The 20599-nt window shown below is 51.9% G+C and overlaps 8 protein-coding genes across 8 annotated transcripts; 5 read left to right on the forward strand and 3 right to left on the reverse strand.

Annotated features, from left to right (window-relative positions):
- Window positions 1-35: 35 nt before the first annotated feature.
- AYO21_03528 (hypothetical protein) lies at window positions 36-941 on the reverse strand (the record flags this gene model as incomplete). Its single annotated transcript, XM_022653502.1, has 1 exon — window positions 36-941. The coding sequence occupies one exon, from the start codon at window positions 939-941 to the stop codon at window positions 36-38; it is 906 nt and encodes a 301-aa protein (XP_022514312.1).
- Window positions 942-1246: 305 nt separating this feature from the next.
- Window positions 1247-2602, forward strand: AYO21_03529 (methionine aminopeptidase 2-1; the record flags this gene model as incomplete). Its single annotated transcript, XM_022653503.1, has 1 exon — window positions 1247-2602. The coding sequence occupies one exon, from the start codon at window positions 1247-1249 to the stop codon at window positions 2600-2602; it is 1356 nt and encodes a 451-aa protein (XP_022514313.1).
- A 760-nt stretch (window positions 2603-3362) lies between these two features.
- On the forward strand, window positions 3363-4717 carry AYO21_03530 (chorismate synthase; the record flags this gene model as incomplete). The annotated part of the gene is made up of 2 exons (XM_022653504.1): window positions 3363-3759; window positions 3840-4717. The coding sequence occupies 2 exons, from the start codon at window positions 3363-3365 to the stop codon at window positions 4715-4717; spliced, it is 1275 nt and encodes a 424-aa protein (XP_022514314.1).
- An 818-nt stretch (window positions 4718-5535) lies between these two features.
- AYO21_03531 (hypothetical protein) lies at window positions 5536-8658 on the forward strand (the record flags this gene model as incomplete). Its single annotated transcript, XM_022653505.1, has 1 exon — window positions 5536-8658. The coding sequence occupies one exon, from the start codon at window positions 5536-5538 to the stop codon at window positions 8656-8658; it is 3123 nt and encodes a 1040-aa protein (XP_022514315.1).
- A 1015-nt stretch (window positions 8659-9673) lies between these two features.
- Window positions 9674-12676, forward strand: AYO21_03532 (ribonucleoside-diphosphate reductase large chain; the record flags this gene model as incomplete). The annotated part of the gene is made up of 3 exons (XM_022653506.1): window positions 9674-9692; window positions 9798-9955; window positions 10010-12676. The coding sequence occupies 3 exons, from the start codon at window positions 9674-9676 to the stop codon at window positions 12674-12676; spliced, it is 2844 nt and encodes a 947-aa protein (XP_022514316.1).
- Window positions 12677-13958: 1282 nt separating this feature from the next.
- AYO21_03533 (hypothetical protein) lies at window positions 13959-15146 on the reverse strand (the record flags this gene model as incomplete). Its single annotated transcript, XM_022653507.1, has 1 exon — window positions 13959-15146. The coding sequence occupies one exon, from the start codon at window positions 15144-15146 to the stop codon at window positions 13959-13961; it is 1188 nt and encodes a 395-aa protein (XP_022514317.1).
- A 696-nt stretch (window positions 15147-15842) lies between these two features.
- Window positions 15843-16425, forward strand: AYO21_03534 (hypothetical protein; the record flags this gene model as incomplete). The annotated part of the gene is made up of 4 exons (XM_022653508.1): window positions 15843-15951; window positions 16025-16140; window positions 16205-16258; window positions 16330-16425. The coding sequence occupies 4 exons, from the start codon at window positions 15843-15845 to the stop codon at window positions 16423-16425; spliced, it is 375 nt and encodes a 124-aa protein (XP_022514318.1).
- Window positions 16426-16563: 138 nt separating this feature from the next.
- On the reverse strand, window positions 16564-17778 carry AYO21_03535 (hypothetical protein; the record flags this gene model as incomplete). Its single annotated transcript, XM_022653509.1, has 1 exon — window positions 16564-17778. One exon carries the CDS (start codon window positions 17776-17778, stop codon window positions 16564-16566), a length of 1215 nt encoding a protein of 404 aa, XP_022514319.1.
- Window positions 17779-20599: the final 2821 nt, after the last annotated feature.

The raw sequence follows: 20599 nt of genomic DNA on the forward strand, positions 1-20599 counted from the left end.
AAGTCCAAGAGTTCGCAATAGGCGGCGACGAATTTCTAGCCTTTCGTCCATTCATTCCTCGCTCCGTCCCTTCGACTGCCGTCCCCTCGAACAAGCCCGCCTCCTCGAGGTGTGTTGGCCATGCGTAATATCAATGTGCCGACTGAGACACCCAAAACGATAATTCCCGACACCACAATGAAGCGGGCCCAGAAGTTGTCCTCCTCCACTGAAGCCTGTGCTGCCGCAAGTTCCGCTGCCCGGCGATTAGCGCGGCGGTAGTCTTCGTGCGTCTGTGTCTTGAAGGTTGGCCGAGCATCAAAGACCGGGCCTCCGTCTGAAAATGCGCCCGCGTTGAAAGTTCCCGCCGTGTATTGCTCTCCTGCGGCATGTTGGCCCTGCGGGCGCGCATCGGCTCTCTGTTGAGTCTGCGATGAAGGGTTTCCATGCGCGTAGAACGATGGTGGTGGGCCTTTGAAAACGCTTCGCCGCTTGCTCAGACCACTGGCCGGTCTGTGGCCCGCATAGGTCCCTCCCTGAGATCGGTGGCCATGACTACTGTGACCACGATGGTGGGGATGATGGGCCTTCATGATATCACGGTCATACCTCTTTCGCTTCTCAGGATCTGCCAGAACAGAGTAACTCTCGCTAATCTGCGCGAAGCGCTCCGAAGCCTTTGGGTCGCTTTTGTTCACGTCAGGGTGTGTCTCCTTGGACAGGACATAGAATTGCTTTTTGAGCTCGGCTGGTGTGGCCTGCATAGGAAGCCTGAGGACATCGTAATGATTTGCAGAGGTGTTACTGGCGGCTTGCCGGAGGTATGGAAAGTGTGAGAAGGAACGTCGACCTTGTGCCCCTTGGGGAGCTCGAGGGAAGGAAGATTTCAGGGCGGGATACGCATGATAAGAGGGGACACCGAGGCCGAAATACGTAGACACCGGCACCGAACGAACGATCATGCCTCATGCTTGAAGCATTGAGAGTCGGAATAGCGAGAGAGCTGTGAGACGAATATATTGCAAACGCCACGAGAGAGAATGAACCGATTGCTTGATAGGCATGCGTGACGTCTTTCAATTTTGGGGCGACGAGGAAGTGACGAGGAGTGGGCGACTTGGGAATTATTTGGCCGCAGTTCATCCGGTGCCACTCGATCGATGCCTGCGGCCCTCGCCGCCCATTTTTTGTCACTCCATTATTTCAGGGCTTGTGTATTTCTTTCGACTTTTTGCACTCCAGTGCGACCATACTCGTTCCAGTTAATATGGCGGCCAAAACGGCCGACGAGCTCTCGAAGCTCGCTTTGAACGGCACTGCTTCCACGAAGACCAACTCACAGACAAATGGTACCAACGGCGTCAATGGTCATTTGTCGGATCAGGACGACTCAGACGATGACAAGGACGACGATGCTGCCGCCACCGCCGGAGGTGCCAACGGTAACACAGCCAGCAGCGCCGCCAAAAAGAAGAAGAAGAAGAAGCCAAAGAAGAAGAAGGCCACTGCCAAAGTCCAATCTGATCCGCCTCGAGTACCCATCAAAGACCTCTTCCCAAACAACACATACCCAGTCGGGCAGGAAGTGGAATACAAAGATCACAATGCATACCGCACCACAAATGAGGAAAAGCGTCATCTCGATCGCATGAACAACGATTTCCTCCAGGAATACCGCAAAGGTGCAGAAGTACATCGCCAAGTCCGGAAATGGGCAAAGGCAAACATCAAACCAGGAATGTCCCTGACAGAGATTGCGGAGGGGATTGAAAACGGCACTCGCGCTTTAACCGAACACTGGGGACTGGAAGAGGGCGACAACATCAAGGGTGGCGTAGGGTTTCCGACAGGATTGAGCATCAATCACATTGCGGCACACTACACTCCCAATGCGGGAAATAAATGGATTCTGGGGGAGCAGGACGTTATGAAAGTCGATTTTGGTGTTCATGTCAATGGCAGAATCGTCGATTCTGCTTTCACCGTGGCGTTTGATCCCAAATACGACAACCTTCTCGCTGCGGTCAAGGATGCCACGAACACTGGTGTGCGGGAAGCCGGCATCGATGTACGTGTTGGTGACATTGGTGGTGCAATCCAGGAAGTCATGGAATCGTATGAAGTCGAACTCGATGGAAAGACGTACCCTGTCAAGTCTATTCGAAATCTGAACGGCCATGACATTGTCCAACACAGCATCCACGGCGGCAAGTCCGTTCCCATTGTCAAGAGCCATGATCAAACAAAGATGGAGGAGGGCGAAATCTTCGCGATCGAAACCTTTGGATCGACCGGGCGGGGATATGTGACTGATGACCTGGAAGTCTCGCACTATGCCCTCCGCTCTGATGCGCCAAACGTGCCCTTGCGCGTGCAATCCGCAAGAAACTTGCTGAATGTTATCAAGAAGAATTTTGGGACTATCCCCTTCTGCCGACGATACTTGGACAGGCTAGGGCAGGAGAAGTATTTACTCGGCCTCAATAATTTAGTCAGCTCGGGCATTGTGGAAGCATATCCACCGCTAGTGGACACCAAAGGCAGCTATACCGCTCAATTCGAGCACACCATTCTGCTGAGGCCCACGGTCAAAGAGGTTGTAAGCCGAGGCGACGACTACTAGCCTCTGCTGAACGTTATGGCTTTTGAAGCAGAGGACTTTGTGAGGGCCCACGGACCCTGTCAATGTCGGCGTAAAAGTCACAATACCGATATCAAGGCTATGAAGAAGCATGAAATGACAAAAGGCGAAATCGGGGCAATGAATATCAAAAATTGTCTCTAGAGACGAAAACAAAGTGCTGGGGTTTCTAGAATACGCGACATCCCACCATTGATGAGGGTCTTTTCAGGTTCTATAACGAATACATTCTACGCTGGTACTGAACTACCAATGACTACCAGTGAAGCACAGTGCCATTGATTGCTCACCTCGATTTGCGGAATGACTGTGAATTTCCTAGACGTCGACACTGTTCCCCCAACTCTGCACGAGGCTGAACTTTTAGTCGCAAGGCTGCGAGGTTCTCGGCTTACCTTCCCCTCATGGGCATACTTTTGGGAATTTTCTTCAAACACTTCATGGCCATGTATCATGGAGGTAATATTTGTCGCATGAGAATCTTCCGACTCTATAATTTTGCAGCGTTGCCTTTAGAAATTCGTGAACGCTCGAAAGTCAACTACGGACTGTAATACCATCTCCTTTACCTCGATTCTGCACGATCCCCAGCTGCATTTGCTCTTGACTCTGAGTCACCACTTTATCAACTACTCCACAACGCTCAGTATACGCACCGACGAAAAAGTCTTCTCGCACGAGTGGACGGCAGGGATTACTTTTGTCAAGTCTACACAGCTCCTAAAAACCCTGTCAATCGGTCATGTCAACCTGGGGCCACTACTTCCGGGTGACCACCTATGGCGAATCTCATTGCCGGTCTGTAGGATGTATCGTTGATGGTGTTCCTCCTGGTCTGCAACTCACAGAGTCGGACATACAACCCCAGATGACTAGGCGTCGTCCGGGACAGTCAGCCCTTACCACGCCGCGAAATGAGAAAGATCGTGTGGAGATTCATTCGGGCACGGAGTTTGGGATTACTCTCGGTACCCCGATTTTGTTGATGGTGCGGAATGAAGACCAGAGACCCAAAGACTATGGGAGCGGCACGATGGATATGTTTCCTAGGCCGAGCCATGCAGATTTCACCTACCTGGAGAAGTATGGAGTTAAGGCAAGTAGCGGAGGAGGGAGGAGCAGTGCAAGGGAGACGATCGGTATGTTTGGAGGATCCCCTGATCCTGTTTTGCGGCTACAGGTGGTAGGTGGAAGATGTGATGCTGACTCTCTCGTACAGGCAGAGTAGCAGCGGGTGCTATCGCAGAAAAATACCTGTCGCTGGCCCATGGCGTTGAAATCGTGGCCTTCGTCTCGTCGGTTGGAGCCGAGTATCTTTTCCCCCCCACACCTACTCACCCTAGTCCTGCCACGAACCCCGCTTTTCTCTCGTTATTATCGGAAATCACCCGAGAGCAAGTCGATTCGTTTGTCCCCGTGCGGTGCCCAGACGCAGATGCCACCGTGCGAATGACAAAGGTGATCGAGAAACATCGTGACGCAAAGGATAGTATCGGAGGTACTGTTACCTGCGTGATCCGGAACTGTCCTATAGGTCTGGGCGAGCCATGCTTTGATAAACTCGAAGCAGAGCTTGCACATGCCATGCTGAGCATTCCGGCCACAAAGGGCTTCGAGATCGGTTCGGGCTTTGGAGGGTGTGAAATATCTGGATCAATCCACAACGATCCATTCATTGCAGCACCCGAAGTCCTACCAGGACAGAAGACATCTAAGCGCAAGCTGACGACAAAGACTAATAACTCTGGAGGCATCCAGGGTGGCATTTCAAATGGACAGGATATCTATTTCAGGGTTGCCTTCAAACCCCCTGCTACAATTGGCCAGGCGCAGCAGACAGCAACGTTCGATGGAGATGAAGGTGTGCTGGAGGCCAAAGGCCGACACGATCCATGCGTTGTGCCGAGAGCAGTGCCGATTGTGGAGGCTATGTCGGCTCTGGTGCTCATGGATGCTCTACTAGCCCAGCAATCTCGAGAAACTGCCCGGAGTCTATTACCACCCCTGAAGGCAGTATTGCCGGCAAAAGGCAGCGGAACAACGGCGACTGCAGAGAAGGTGGCGGAACATCTGAATGGAGCTGCAGCTGGGCAATGACACTCAGTTGGAACTTCTCGAGAGAAATGACAGGACCATGATGTAAAACAGCAATACGAGCATGTCGCCGATACAACGGCCAAGGCGGTTGCTATCTCTTTGGGGTGTTGGGGAGCTCGAACGATTCGCTCATCAGATGATAGTTTTGTCTTGTTTAGGTAGAAGGAAGATAAAAAGCAAGTCAACCTCAAGTGTGGCTCTGGTGGCTAGGTCATCTTGGTCATCTTATGCATCTCGCTAATCTGTTCTCTCCTCTCGTTGCCATAGCGACGAAGTGGTCAAAACAGTGGGTCAATCCATCCCGGGATTGCGCCAACCCTTGTTGCTGAAGATGGCGCAACCTTCCATGCGCCGTCTCGGTCAAGCGACTGGTCGCCATCAACACATGCTTCAGGTCGCGCAGCCACAATTCGCTTCAGGACCCTGCATCTAGCCATTGAGTTTGGATGTGGCTGGCGGTCGAGACGTCTGTTTACACGTAAATCCTCGCACGAACTCCTCACAACCCCAATCTTGCTGGCCTGCCCCTGCCTGCCCCACGAACACAAGCGATTCCACGGCCAGCCTCCCGAGGGCCTGGTCTCCATCCAAATCCTGCTGGACATCTCAAATATACCAGCCTCGACCCTCTCTACCTCTCTTTCGTGTATCCGAGCGCGAAAACGGGTCAACCTCAATCTCAACCTCACCTCGAAACGTGTGACTGTGTGTGTGTGTGGGAGAGAGATTTCGGAAGCCTGCAGATGGGTTTGTCTGCCAGTCCAAATGACAATTCAGATTTGACGCCAACAATGTCCTGAACCCCGACCGCGCGAACCATGCTACCTTTACTCCTACCGAGCCTATCTTTGTCCGTGGGTATCCTGAGTTTGGTCGCACCCGCAGTTGCGCAACACCAGTTGCCCTACAATCCTACCCGCATCGTCCTGGCACAAGATGGCTCCGGCGCGTACATCTTGTCTCCGCAGCCATCCTCGTCGCAATTCTCCCTGTCTTTCCTCAATACCTCGAACCATGTCAACTCCGCCTCCCCGTCCACGCGACTCTTCGATACTTTACCGTTCCTTTCGAACACCGATTCCGAGGCGTTCGTCGCCCTTCCGGACGATGAGGGCATAACCGTGCTGGCCGGAGACTGCAAGGATTCTGCAAGAGATTTGGGACTATGGAGATATACCTTCAGCGGCGGCTCTAAGAATGCGACCTGGACCTCTCTGACAGTCACGACAACCGATGGGACGTTGAGTCCTCAATATCTTTCCGCAGGCTTCACGTTCTCTCCGACTGCGTCTACCGACAATGCCTCGTTGTACATTTTTGGAGGCATGTGCCCCGACGACGCGTCGTCGAATGCTCAGGACTGGGTATCGGACGCAACCTACTCAAACACAATGCTTACCATCACCCCCAATCCGACCACCAGCCAAAACCCTCCTTACCAGTTGTCATTAACAGGATCTCGATCGCCACCCATTCCTGAAGCGGGCCTAACCATAACATCACTGGCACCAACCTTTTCCAATGGCTCCGGTGCAGGCCTTTCTCAACAACAGAATTTTGTGCTTGTGGGTGGCCATACTCAGAATGCCTTCATCAACATGTCTGAGCTCGCTATATACTCACTACCTCAAGAATCCTGGGCGTTCGTGGAAGCAACACAAGTCTCAGATACAGTTGAGCCACGGTCCGGTCACACTGCGATCCTGAGTGAGGATGGCTCAAAGATCGTGGTACTTGGTGGTTGGGTAGGAGATACAAACACACCAGCACAACCTCAGTTGGCGGTTTTGGAACTTGGTCAGGGGTATGGAGGGCAAGGAGATTGGGAATGGAGTGTGCCAAGCTCTTCCTCTACTCCTTTTGATTCCGGCAAGGGTATATATGGGCATGGAGCGGCCATGTTACCCGGTGGTGTTATGATGGTCTTTGGAGGATATCCGATCAGCTCATCTACATCAAAGGGCAGACGAGATCTGCTAGACAATATTCTGTTTTTGAACACGACAACCTTCGAGTGGGTGACTACTTACAGCAACCCATCCTCAGCACGGTCATCCCAAGGTGCCGAAAATGCCCAGTCATCGTCTTCTGGGCTCAAAACTTCGCAGAAGGCGGGCCTGGGGGCAGGTTTAGGTCTAGGACTTGCCGCAATTGCGGTGGTGGTGATCGTTTGGCTCATATATTCGAGGAGACTGAGAGCGAGACGTGCCTTACGCGAGAAGGAAATCCGAGAATTGGCATTGGGAGCCGAACGTCGCCACTCGCCTGTCCCATCAGATGGCGATCGTCAGAAGTACCCAACGGGGCGCAGCGCAAGCTGGGCTGAAACCCTGGAACGCAAGATTGAGAGCTCGGACAATTCATACCCCTGGGCACCTTTACCTGCGCCAGAGAGCCAGAGTCGTCATGTCGAGGCATCTGGATATCACGAGAGCGACAATTCCCGGTATGCGCAACGCACTGGTGTCCAGATGGAGACCCCAAGTCCCACCAGGGGCCTGAGAAAGAATCCGACAACTAGAGGCCCCATGATGTATCACCCCTTCAACCAACACCCACCAACGGGCCCCGGAGCAGTGTTCCGCATTGAGGAAGAAGATGAGGGTAGCCAAAATGGCTCGACCCAGCGGATAAAGACGCCTAGAGCTACGGACGATCTTGGGTCGGCCCCGAGTAATCCGTTCGAAGACCCGCCGGCTACTACGGCTGATACTCGACAAGACCATGCCGCAGCAGAGCGCAAGAAGGAGGTGGAAGGATGGGTTGAGGATTGGCAATCAGTCGCCGAGACCATGACCGTGTCGAGGAGCACAAGCCAGGCACATAGCAGGACATACTCAAACCTTTCGCAGTTCCGGAACCAGCCAGGTATTGGAGAGGCAGCGGGACGTGGTTCGCCTGAGAAGTCGGATAGAACTGGCAGCAACCTCTCTGAAAAGAGTATGGTGAGCGCTTCGTCATACTCGAGATCCTTAGCTACCACGCTATCTCGGAACGTATCTCAAAGGAGTGCCAGTGCAGGTTATGGGCTCTTCTCGGGGGCCGCGGCAGCCATGGGCAGGTTTGGCTACGGGAGACAGGGTAATGTTGAACAAGGCTATGGCGCTGGTCTCACACGCGGCGCATCAAACCGCAGTGTATCGCTCAATGTTGATCCTCTTCGACCAAGAAATTCGAGAGACGGCGTCGAACCGTTCTCGTCCGCCCGAAGCAAATGGGGCGCAGCTGCAACCGAAGATCAAGCACTCCTCAACCGGCATCCCCAAAGGCAGCAAAATGACGAGCAGGACTATCGGACAGTCCCTGACAGTCCTGGCAAAGACAAGTACTCGCGAGCGGGCAGCCTTACTGGATCCAGCCGTCGAGCACTAAACCTGCTGGGAAGTGTGAGGCGCGTGTTCACAGGAACTGGAAATGTTGATGTGCAAGATCGAGTTGCCACATTTGAAGGTCAGGGCAGTCAATCAAGCCCGACGAAACACTCCGGATCACCTGAAATGGCGGAAACAACGACTCTTGGTGCGGGAACATCGTCCTTCTGGCGGAGCAAGCAGGGCCCACAAGACTGGGAAGACGACACAGTAGATTCGAGCGACTCTGGTCCATCCTCAACACAAAACAGAAGATCAATGCCTGGAACGACCTCGAACGGTGATCACGGTTCTTTTGAGGACGACGAGGACTGGGACGTGGAGACTGCTGTACAGAAACGCGTGGTTCAGGTCATGTTCACAGTTCCCAAGGAGAAGCTGCGGGTGGTCAACGCCGACGCTTTGAGTCTGCTAAGCAGTAATCGAAGTGAAATCGACCAGGATGAAGACAAAGAGCGAGACTACATAAAGAGGATGAGCAGCGTAAGAGAAGGTGACGAGGACAGTGACCATGACCAACGCCTTGATGACAATACGATGAATGGGAAAGGAAAGGGGCGGGCATTTTGAAATAGCCCGCCCGTCGAAAAGGAGGATTTCATGGCGATAGGTGATGTTTGGCATAGCATATACTGTGCACGTACGTCCACATTGTTGGATAGAATCGGGTGTGGATTTTTGAGCGGGTGGTTTGACTTGGGCCTGGATCTGGAGTCTTTTCACGCGGTGATGAACCTTAGAAGCCAGCGAATGTGTTTTATTAGTATTTTTCTTCTGGATATGGCACAGTACAAATCTGAACGAGCTCAAAGTGGATGATCAGAGGCTTTTGACCCTACGAGGTGTGTGTAGCATTCTTTCTCATAGCCTTGCCCGTTCCGCCCCTCTTGATAGTACTCGCATGAATACATTTGTCAGCTTGTTTACGGGCCCACTAATCCACCAGCCTCCCACTAGGCTTCCAATGGCAGAGTTTGAGGAGGTGACGGTAAGGTTAGGGTCAGGGTTCGAGAACATTGCACATAGGGAGGCTCGAAGACGGAGGTGATGGTCGAGATGCGACTGTGCATAGACGACTGGAAGGAGGAATCGAGCGAAGAACGCGATAGTCGAAGCTGGTAGCGGTCTTGATGGTGGTTGGTGGTGTTGGCTGTGGTGCCTGGTGAGCCTGGGTGCTCATGGTGGCATTGGGTGGCGAAATGAAGAATGACATAAGAATCTTTGTTCCGCGCCCCACGCGCCCCGAACGCCAAACGCCAAACGCCAAAAGCCCGCTTCAAATGGGATTTTGCTGCAAACGCGAACCAGCGCGTCCCTAGTTCAACTCGAGCGCGTGTCGTTCCCATTTATTATATCTGATGTTTTGACCCTCCTGTTCCTCGTCTTCTCACTATCCCATCCTTCATCACTCTGCTGCCTGCGTCTCTCCGGTAACTGGGAGATTGCATTGTCGACTCTCGAGGCCTTTAAAAAGAGCACTGCTGTGCGGTCCTTCATTTCTGTACTCAACCGTTCCCTTCCAACCCCTCCCACATCATCGCCATTGGAATACAGGAGTAGGACCACACTTTATAACTTCACCAATATGTTTGTCATCAAGCGAGGTAGGACCTTCTTCCCGTCTGCTAAAGCAGAGAGATATCTGCTGGAGCCGCTAGAGACCTCTGTCGTCGCCTCGAAAAAGAACTCCTGACTGATGAACAATGCAGACGGACGCAAGGAACGCGTGCAGTTTGACAAAATCACTGCTCGAGTCTCCAGGCTGTGCTATGGCCTCGATCCAGACCATGTTGACGCAGCGGCCATCACACAGAAGGTTATCTCTGGTGTCTATCAGGGAGTGACCACCGTTGAGCTCGACAACCTCGTCAGTACCTTCTCGTGTCTGCTTCTGATCTCTGTTGGCTAACGCGGTTCACAGGCCGCAGAGACTGCAGCATATATGACAGTCACTCACCCCGACTACGCAGTTCTCGCAGCCCGTATCGCGGTTTCAAACCTGCACAAGCAGACCAAGAAGCAATTCTCCTCCGTCGTCTCTGACCTCTATCACTATGTTAACCCCAAGAATGACAAACCCTCCCCCATGATCTCCAAGGAGACCTACGATTGTGTCATGAGGCATGCCGATGAGTTCAACTCGGCAATTGTCTATGACCGAGACTTCAACTACCAATACTTTGGGTTCAAGACGTTGGAGAGATCATACCTGCTCAAGATTGGCAAGCAGGTCGCTGAGCGGCCCCAACACATGCTTATGCGTGTGGCAGTCGGCATTCACGGCGATGATGTTGAAAAGGCCATCGAGACGTATAATCTCATGTCCCAAAAGTGCTTCACCCACGCTTCGCCGACACTGTTCAATGCCGGAACTCCTCAACCTCAACTATCCTCATGCTTCTTGATCGACATGAAGGAAGACAGTATCGAGGGCATTTATGACACCCTCAAGACCTGTGCCATGATCTCCAAGACAGCTGGAGGTATTGGTCTCAATGCTCATTGCATTCGTGCCACGGGATCTTATATTGCAGGCACCAATGGTACCTCCAATGGCCTGATCCCCATGCTTCGTGTCTTCAACAATACAGCACGGTACGTTGATCAGGGCGGCAACAAGCGTCCAGGTGCCTTTGCCATCTACCTCGAGCCCTGGCACGCGGACGTGTTCGACTTTTTGAACCTGAGAAAGAACCATGGCAAAGAAGAGGTCAGAGCACGGGACTTGTTCTATGCTTTGTGGACTCCTGACTTGTTCATGGAACGTGTCGAGAAGAACCAGGAATGGACACTCTTCTGTCCCCATGAGGCCCCTGGTCTTGCCGATGTCTATGGCGATGAGTTCAATGCACTATACGAGAAATATGAGAGGGAGGGTCGTGGTCGCCAGACTGTCAAGGCTCAGAAGCTCTGGTATGCTATCCTCGAGGCACAAACCGAGACTGGTACACCCTACATGCTCTATAAAGATGCCTGCAACAGGAAGAGCAACCAGAAGAACTTGGGTACCATCCGGAGCTCCAACCTTTGCACCGAGATTGTCGAATACACGGCTCCCGATGAGGTCGCTGTGTGCAATCTGGCCTCCCTGGCTCTGCCGACATACGTGGATCAAGCTCGAGGTGAATATGACTTTGGTCGTCTTCATGAAGTGGTTCAGGTCGTGACCCGTAACCTGAACAAGATCATCGACATCAACTACTACCCTGTCCCTGAGGCGAAGAAGAGCAACTTTCGCCATCGACCAGTCGGTCTGGGAGTCCAAGGCCTCGCCGATGCCTTCCTTGCTCTGCGTCTTCCCTTCGACTCTCCCGAGGCCAGGCAACTGAATATCCAAATTTTCGAAACTATTTACCACGCTGCTCTCACAGCTTCTTGCGAACTCGCCAAGGAGCAGGGACCATACGAGACTTACGAGGGTAGCCCGGTCTCGCAGGGTATTCTGCAATATGACATGTGGAACGTCACTCCCTCTGACTTGTGGGATTGGGACGCGCTGAAAGCAGAGATTGCCAAGTATGGTGTTCGCAACTCTCTCCTTGTGGCGCCCATGCCTACAGCTTCGACTTCGCAAATTCTCGGCAACAACGAATGCTTCGAGCCATACACGTCGAATATCTACTCTCGTCGCGTTCTGGCGGGAGAATTCCAAGTTGTCAATCCTTGGCTGCTAAAGGATCTCGTCGACTTGGGTCTGTGGTCCGATAACATGAAGAATCGAATCATCGCCGAAGGCGGTTCCATTCAGAATATCCCCAATGTGCCCGCGGACATCAAGGCTCTCTACAAGACTGTATGGGAAATCAGCCAGCGGACCGTGCTGCAAATGGCAGCGGATCGTGGTGCATTCATCGATCAGTCTCAATCCCTCAACATCCACCTGAAGGAGCCAACCATGGGCAAGATTACGAGCATGCACTTTGCAGGCTGGAAAATGGGCCTCAAGACCGGCATGTACTACCTGCGTACCATGGCGGCCACACAACCTATCCAATTCACTGTCGACCAAGAGCAGCTGAAGGTCGCAGACACAAACACTGCTCGAGAACGCTCGGCACCAAAGAAACGTACCTCTCTTGGTTTCGCGGCCAGTGTGAGCAATTATAACTCGGTTCCGAGACCGATGTACCAATCCAAGACAAGCAGCTTCAGTGGTAACCCAAGCACATCGATGAATGGAATCCCAACACCAACCTCTACGCCACCTCCAGGCAGCGAACATAAGCAAGTTGGGTTGATGACTCAAAAACTTGCAAAGACCCATCTTGGTGGAAGTGGCGACTCCAGCGAGGAGCCGTCCCCCAAAGTACTGCCTACTGATCCTATCGGCTTGCCACCTACCATGGCTGACGAGAGCCTTGAAACTCGGATGAGGGGCAAGCAAGAGGAAGACAAGGACAGCGAGAGTGAAGAAAGGGAAGAAGACATCTATGCACAAAAGGTGCTTGCCTGTGAGTACCACCCCATCTCTCTGAAGTACGACATCTCAGTTCACGAGATGTTGCCGTTGTTTGATCTGTTAACTGACTGCGGATGGACTCTAGGCTCGATTGAGAACAAGGATGCTTGTTTGATGTGCAGTGGTTGAGTCTGACTTGGCCCTGTTTCTCTGATGGCTTTTTGCCATGCTAGGAAAGGAACCCCTTTTTGCACAAATTTCCCAGATGTTTCAATACAGGCAGACCGAGTCAGTAAGTGGTAGAGTGAGATTGAGAACTGGATGGCTGGTCCGGAGCAAAGGGAAACAATCAAACAAACATCTCGTCTTGTCCTTGTCACGCGTCATGGGTATCGTTTTGAAATGTTGGGCCTCTGGTTACATGTACCGAGTACCTATTGTAGGTAGTAATGAACGGAACGGAACAGGCGTCAGTCAATCACGAATTATCATACATGTTTTATCTTAGTTTTTCCTCCGCTTTGATATTAAGTGCTGTGCCTCTACCTCTGTACCACTGTCCTCTGTACTTCTATACTTACAATCCATGACCGCCCACGACCAAGCGCCTCGAGAGTTCACACTCTTAAGACAAGGAAAACACTGATAAATACTCCAAACAGTATCACACAGCGGACGAGACATGGCATACTCGATGGAAATGGCACTGATTTCATTTCATGTCATAATCTTATACAGGTGCTTGCATACACAGTTCAACTTGCTCTACTATGACCGGCACGTTATAAAAAGAGAGGGCACTTGTCAGAATCACAGCACATTAGGTGGAACTGTATATCACCCTTTGTGATCCTGCAGACCCGCTGGCATCGCTATCCAGCCCGTGTTGGTCCAAGTCTTGTTGTTTGCTCAGACTCTTGCCTCCTTCAGCCCGAGCTCGACTCAAAGTTTCTCTCGTCTTCTTGCCCGTACATCAAAATACCTTACGCAGACGGTGTCCCATCTAGACGCCCTCTGAATAGGTTTGTTGTCACAGACAAATCTTGCGTTGTCTTCTCTCCTCTTAGCTTGATTCCAGCAGGTGCTGTTGTTGATATTATTATGGGGGGGTTTTTTTCCCTCTTGTGCATCGTCCTTATTGAGACATGCCGAGATAAAGCGTGGAATTGGCTGACGAATGTTATGTGTTCGCCGGGTGTTTTCGCCCGCTTGTTCTTCTCAGCATGATCATCGTTGCAGGTGTGGGGATAGTTTTCCTCAACATACGAGGATAGAGTCCAGCACTGATCCAGTTCAATTCTAACCATTCAGGTGTTGACTTCGACTCCGACAGCAAATGATCGAGTCCAATGTGGACACCCACCAGAGGCTCCGTGTGCCTCACAAAATGCACAAGATTGGGAGTTGGATTCCAGCACCAGCAATACCAGGGCAAGTTAGTTCTTTTCATGAGCAGATCAATCCTTTCTGATCATATAGGGTACTCTTCGGTCGGCTTCTTCAGCTCTTCGCCCTTTTCCTGTGCCCGAGTGATGAGATTGCGCAACCACTCATAGGTCAGCATGGTGGTCATGGCCGCCGGCACCGCCCGGATAAGATTTGTGCCAATGCCCGCATAGAATGCACGCCATCCTTCCTCTTTGAGAATGACTTTGCTCATGTGCCAAATGCCCGAGTAACGCGCTTGGACTTTCATCCCATCCGACGTTGTCAGCGCAGATCTGCGTTGCTGTGTTTGTAGCCGAGTACGCAAAACTTCGTGAGGGTAAGTGGCCGTCGATGCACAGACTTTGCTCAGAAATGTGGCAGCAGAAATACCGAGCCAATTTGAGGTGCTATCTTCGGGCGGATGCTCACCCATGCCGAACCCTGTGAACTTCATCTTGAAAAATTCGTACAGAGGGAACTGAATTGCAACGTGAGTCAGACCCAGCAGGGCAGGTGTCAGGCCAGAATAGAACGATTGAAGTCCCTCAGTGCGGTACATTTTGCGAGCGGCGTCGACTGTAGAAGTGTAGTGCCAAGGGGCACGCATTCCATCACTGGCGGCAGCGGATTTGTTGGATTGCGACATCAACCGGGTTTTGATGACCCAAATGGGGTTTGTCAAGATGGTGGAACAGGCGCCGGCGGTGAGGGATGAATAGCAGCGAGCTACCCACCAGCTGCCACATTGGTCGTACCAGAACTCTCGAGTATTCTCGTACACCGTCAGATAGACAGCCCATGTTGGTAGATACCCTAACAGCATGGGTCCTAAGCCTCTGTACATGCCACGAATACCTTCTTCTCGCCATATCACGCTGCCAGTGCCAATGATGCCTTTGTATGGTTGTTGAATACCGCCATATGGGTTCTTGGACTGTAGTCTTTGAGTGAACCCGCCTTGTGCCTGAAGCTTTGTCTTGATCACATCAAGAGGGCAAGTGACAATCCCCGAGGCGAATCCAGCGCCGGCGCCGCAGATGGGAGATACCCACGCCTTCGGAATTTGTGTCGACTGTATCTGGATGCGGGCGACAACGGAGTCTCTCGAAGGAGATGGAGACATATTCGATGAGAAGTTGCTTTGGTCGATCGGCGTAGCATATTGGGACGGCCGAAGTGATTGGGGCGTTAAGATGGCAGGAGTTTGTTCGGGTTCTCGATCAAAGGACATTGGAAGGGTGAGTTTTCGCTGATCTCAACAAGGGGAAGACACGAAATGCCCATATGACGAGCTCATGGCGGAAGAGGGACGAGCTTTGGGGAGAGGATGTAAACCACAGCAGAGTAGTAGCTTGTGCGTGTTGCTTTATTGCTGAGTAGCACCGTTGACCGCTGGACTGCTGCAGCGTCGATGGAGTTGGAAACTGCGGGGTCCGCCCAACCTAGTGTGTAGCCGACAGAGAGCAGCAAAGCTCTTGTCAGCGATTGACGAGTACGGCCATGTAGCAATCCAAGTGAGAGTGAGATGGAAGCTTGGGGAGGTAGGAAGGATGTTGGTGACGAGTGGGTGGATGGGAGGAGACGTTGGTTGGAAAGGTGAGAAAGTCGGGGCGATATGATGTGATGGGGGAGGTACGAGGATAGCAGAGGAGGTATGATGCTTCTCGGGTGGATTGGTGGATTGGGGAATGAATCGAATGAATGGGCGATAAACGGAGAAACCAAGGACAATCATTCAAGCGAATAAGAAACGCTGTAAATCCCGAGTCAATGCCAAGCTTCCGCCCTGGTCGCTAATTGGTGGCCCCGAGAGCTCCAGGCTGTGTGTCTTTGCGCGAACGACTTCACCTTCTGTACGAGTTCCAGCATTCTCCCAGTAGCTTGGTTGCAAGATATCACCAGGAGATATTCTCGACAGCGGCTCAACATGTCCGCCCCCTCGTTAGCACCCTACATTCTGAAGCGGCCATGGCTCAAGCGGTGGATGACACCCCTAGCCAACTGGTACGTCAACACTGCCGGCTACAGATCACTAGGTGAGGAACAACCCTCATGAAGAACAGCTTCATCTTCCATGTCTTGCTATTCCCATGCTAACCTTCTTGGCAGGTCTACGCCATGACGACTTGATCCCCGAAGAAAACGATACCGTCCAGCTCGCTCTCAAGCGACTGCCCCCTAAAGAAGCCTACGATCGAGTTTTCCGCCTCAGAAGAGCTTTCCAGGTAACGAATAACATGCAATGAGGAAAGAGGAGGACAGAGTGTAGCTAACGGCCTTTTGTCACAGTGCTCTTTGTCGCACCATTTACTCCCACCTGCGGAGCACACAAAGCCTGAAGACGTAAGGATTTTTTCCCACTACACCACACCAAGCTATCCGGAAGATTCGCTTTGCTCACTCACTGCTTATAGGATATCCCATACCTGAGCCCAATCATCGAGGAAATCGAGAGAGAAATGAAGGAGCGTGCTGATTTGGAAACCATGACTGTTGAACCAAGAAAGTGAAGTGGCGCTTTGGGGAGCCAACACGGCGGCTGGGCGGAATCCGAAGCGGGTTTCAATGCTGAATTATTGTACATACCATACAAAGAAAAAAGGGCTCGGAAAGAACCCCATGTGCTATCTCATATATTGACACCAACTCTACGTGAGTGTAGACTGCTGCATGACATCGACATCAACATCTTCCACTCGCCACATATACCACATAAACAAACTTCTGTACGGCGCAAACGGCGCACTTTTCTCGAGCATGTCCTGCTCAGACATGTATTTCCACTTACCCCCGCCCTTTGCCTTGAGCTTCTTCACGTCTTTGCCAAAAAACGCAGCCATACCCCTCTGCACCCCCAGATCGCCAGTCGAAAGGATGTCGAGCCGCTTCAGTCCGAAGCAGGCAAACATCTCTACGCTCCACTTACCCAGGCCGCGTACCGCGATGAGTTTCTCCATGACTTCTTCGTCTGAAGCCTTCATGAGCATCTCATTGGTGAGTTCCCCCGTCGTAAATTTTTGTGCTAGGCCTTGGATATACTCCGCTTTGCGTTGAGACAAGCCCGCAAGGCGTAACCGGGCAATGTCCGTAGCAGCAACTTGAGCTGGTGTTGGGAATTGCGCTTCTTCACCTCCATCCTCGTTGAACAACGCAATGAACTTGTTCTTGATGGATTTGGCGGCGGCGCCTGAGACCTGTTGGCCCATAATCCCGCTTGAAAGTGACCGAAAAGGGTCGATGATCTCAGCCAGACCCTTTGGGGAGAATATATGGCACGGATACTTCTCGATCACGGGTTTCAAGCGTTCGTCGACACTGATGAGATGAGCACAAGCTTGATCTAGAAGTGTGTTTGTGGTCGCTATCGGCCGAGGAAGGCCGGTTTTGGAGGGGCTCGACTCGGGTAGTATGTCTTCATACGCGACATGCTGGGTTCCTCCAGGTGTGACCAATGGAGCATTGGTGATGTGTGGTTCAACAGGCCGATCAGGAGGAGGGGTTGCGTCGTCAATGTCCCCAGAGCTATAAGGAGCTCTGATAACACTGACGAGACTGGGTGTCGGAGTTAAAGGGGGTTGCTTGGACTGTTTGGCCGGAACTCTTCGTGCATTGGCTTTTTTCACAGGCGTGACAGGCACTTTGAACTCGGATCCATTGCTAGCCTCTCCATTGACGAGTTGGTTCTTTGCATTTTCAACTGCTGTCTGCACCACTGCACCACGGGCCTTTTGTTTTTTGGCATTGGAATCTCGCTCTTGTGAAACTACCCGCCGTTTCTTTGACCCATTGACCACGTTTTCAGGACTTTCCAAGGCTGGAGAGATGGCGATTGATGCAATCCTGTTAGATCGCCGGACTGACATGACGAAAAACCGCACTAGCATTCAACAATGGGAGCTCCGTACATTTGTAATCCTGCTCAATTGGAGTGACTTTGGCAAGGTCAAGTATATATCAGTCGCGATTGGGAGTGACCGGAAGTCCGTATCGTCCAGCCTCTCTCAGTCAGCAGCCAGAGATCGAAGAGCAATGGATGTTTAATGCCATCTTCGATGTTGGATGAAGTGACGATATATTCCCTCCTGAAACCATGCATGGCCTTGTATCTCATTGGCTCAGGCGTTCTCGGTGCCTGCTGCCGGCGCCAAGAACTGTGGCTGCAGTGGCTGAGCACTGCGTGGCTGACATAAGCCACTGATTTGTTCCGGACCAATAGCCGCCGATACGGATTAATTGAGATACTCGTTTCCATCCGGGCTGCTTGCATTGATCTTTACATACATCAAACATTCTGCAGTTTGAAACGGTATGCTGTGGTTTTGAAGCCAGGATGACTCCTTGGGTTCACACAGGAAACCCTCGGGAGGATGCAGCAGAGAACGTGTCATGTCGTGCGATGTGTATCTGAGGACGCAAGTTCCCGTTGTGCCGCCGTTCACGATCCGGGAATTCGGTTTTCTAATGGGCTAGTAGCGGATTACGCGGCCACCGGACGGGAGCTTCAACAAAGTCGCTCGCCCGTCAAACCTGTCGTCTAAGACGGTGTTGGTGGTGTGTTCCAGAGCATGACTACAACAATCTCTCATCTGAAGATCGTGTCTTGCTTTCATGACCTTAATATCGGACAATGCTTCATCAGTCCAAGGCGATCCACCAGCTGAGTTTGTTGATCGGATCTGATGGAAATTTGAAGCCTGAGTGTCGAAAGTGGACGACCCAAGACGGAAAGGCTCTATCTCTGTGGCGGAAACCTGTCCCAGGATCAGTGGAGGGAAGGGGGGCGTATTGTACTGTCATCAAATAAATGCGCTAAAACGGGTGGTGGAACAAGTGTGGCGGACCTTATCCCATCACGGTAGGGTCACTCGTCGCGCGTTTTGCAGATCGGGCGAGTGTTGGATGGGCGATGGCTCGGGAGGTTATCAGAAACCTGGATGACTAGTCGGCAGAGGAACATCATGATCGATAGTGAATCATCTTACACCAAGACAAGTACTCGCTCTGGACGATCAGGTAAAGCTGGGCAGGACATGAAACTTGAGGTCGACGCACGAGCTGAGGTTCCACATGTTTGCGTAGGCCAGAGCATTGACAGGAAATGACGGGATTATCATTGCTTCGTGCCAGATACTCGTAGACCCAAAGATAAAGAATACTCCATAGGGCACCACTAATTCTGACGGTAATTGAGATACATAGTCTTCAGCAGTAAGGTCGGGAACCCTCGATCTGCGCTCTCATAATCTCGAATATCTACGGTGTATCTCTTGCTTGGCGATGAACATTGCTTGTTATTAGACCATACTCCAATGTTTCTCAATTAGACTCTCTTCGGACAAGCAGCGCGCCTTCGAGGCGTTGACAGCCGTTGGTTGAGTGCAACAAGCTTTGCACGCGACCTTTGACGTGTATTACTCCCATATTTCACATGCGGATCGATAGTTCGCAGATGTGTCCGCAGCGGAAAAGAAAGGTATCACAAGCGAAATGGCGGTTGGTCCACCCTGACAAGGACTCTGCAAGCGTGGCGTTATCAGAGCGAAATGCATGTTTTATCCAGTTTATCCTTCGTCTTTTGGTTGAACGTGGCTAGTACATAACATCTGCCCCATTCTGAAGCGTCAAGTGTCTCAGATTTGAGGGGGATTTTTGGCAAGGTCTAGAGAGTCTGTGGCCAAGAGGACGATCCGGTAGAGGCAGGAATTCGGGGTTTGCAACATGTGTGTGGACTTGGGGCTGCGTGAAGTGGCTGAAGTAGGCAACGGGGTTGGTGGAAAGATGAAAGATGGTGCCTCGGGGGCGCTGTATGGTGGCAGATGTTGTTGTGACGAAACAGAAACAATACAAACCATCTCCTTTTCTCCCCCTCTGTGACTTTCTAGGCTGCGCTAATGATGCAACTCAGACTCCGCAAGGCTCCACCTGCGACGGCAACTGCAGCAGCTGTCCCCAAAAACCCGACCACTGACAGCCAAACCGCAGCTGGAGGCTCCCCCTGGTTTAACCAGCAAGACAAGGGTAGTGACTTGGAGGGCCCCTGGACTTGCGGGTAGCAGCCCATCAATACAGTCAAACACAGGGCCACCCAGGACACCAGGGCTCGCCTCTGGCCCACTAGCTAGCCACACCGGATGTTTAAGCTTGGCCAATTCGGAGGTGCTATCGCTCGGCCAATCAGTGACCCCCCGGTCAACTCAATCCCATTCTTGCCTTCCCCCAATAATCCCTTCAATTGCCAATTCCTCACTGCGTGTATTTTCCCTGCCATCCCCCTTCTCTTCGCGCACCCGCCTGCACTGCACAACAGCCTGTCGTTGCTGCTACTTTTTTTCCTTTCTACATTCCCATTCTATCTTCTCCTTTAAAGGGAACCAGCCACGCGTTTGACTCTTCGAGCAGAAAGAGTCGTTCTTGCCGCCGGCTGTGTTGTGTTAACAGTCTCCTCCAAAGCAACAACCATCAACAAACCAGCTTCTCCTTCGCTGAAGCTGAAATTTATCCCATCGTTGTCTTCTCTACCTGTGGGCTCCAGATTAATTCTTTTACTACTCAAAAGTTTTTTACGAGTCGCCCAAGCCAGCTTCACGCTTCTATCCTCTTTTAATATTGCATTGCAGGTCAGTGTTATTACAATCCACGCCCTTCGTTTCTTCTCGGGTCTCGTGTGTTGCTGTCGAAAGACCG

Source organism: Fonsecaea monophora, assembly GCF_001642475.1.
Source record: "Fonsecaea monophora strain CBS 269.37 chromosome Unknown Scaff17, whole genome shotgun sequence".
NCBI classification, from domain to species: Eukaryota; Fungi; Ascomycota; class Eurotiomycetes; order Chaetothyriales; family Herpotrichiellaceae; genus Fonsecaea; species Fonsecaea monophora.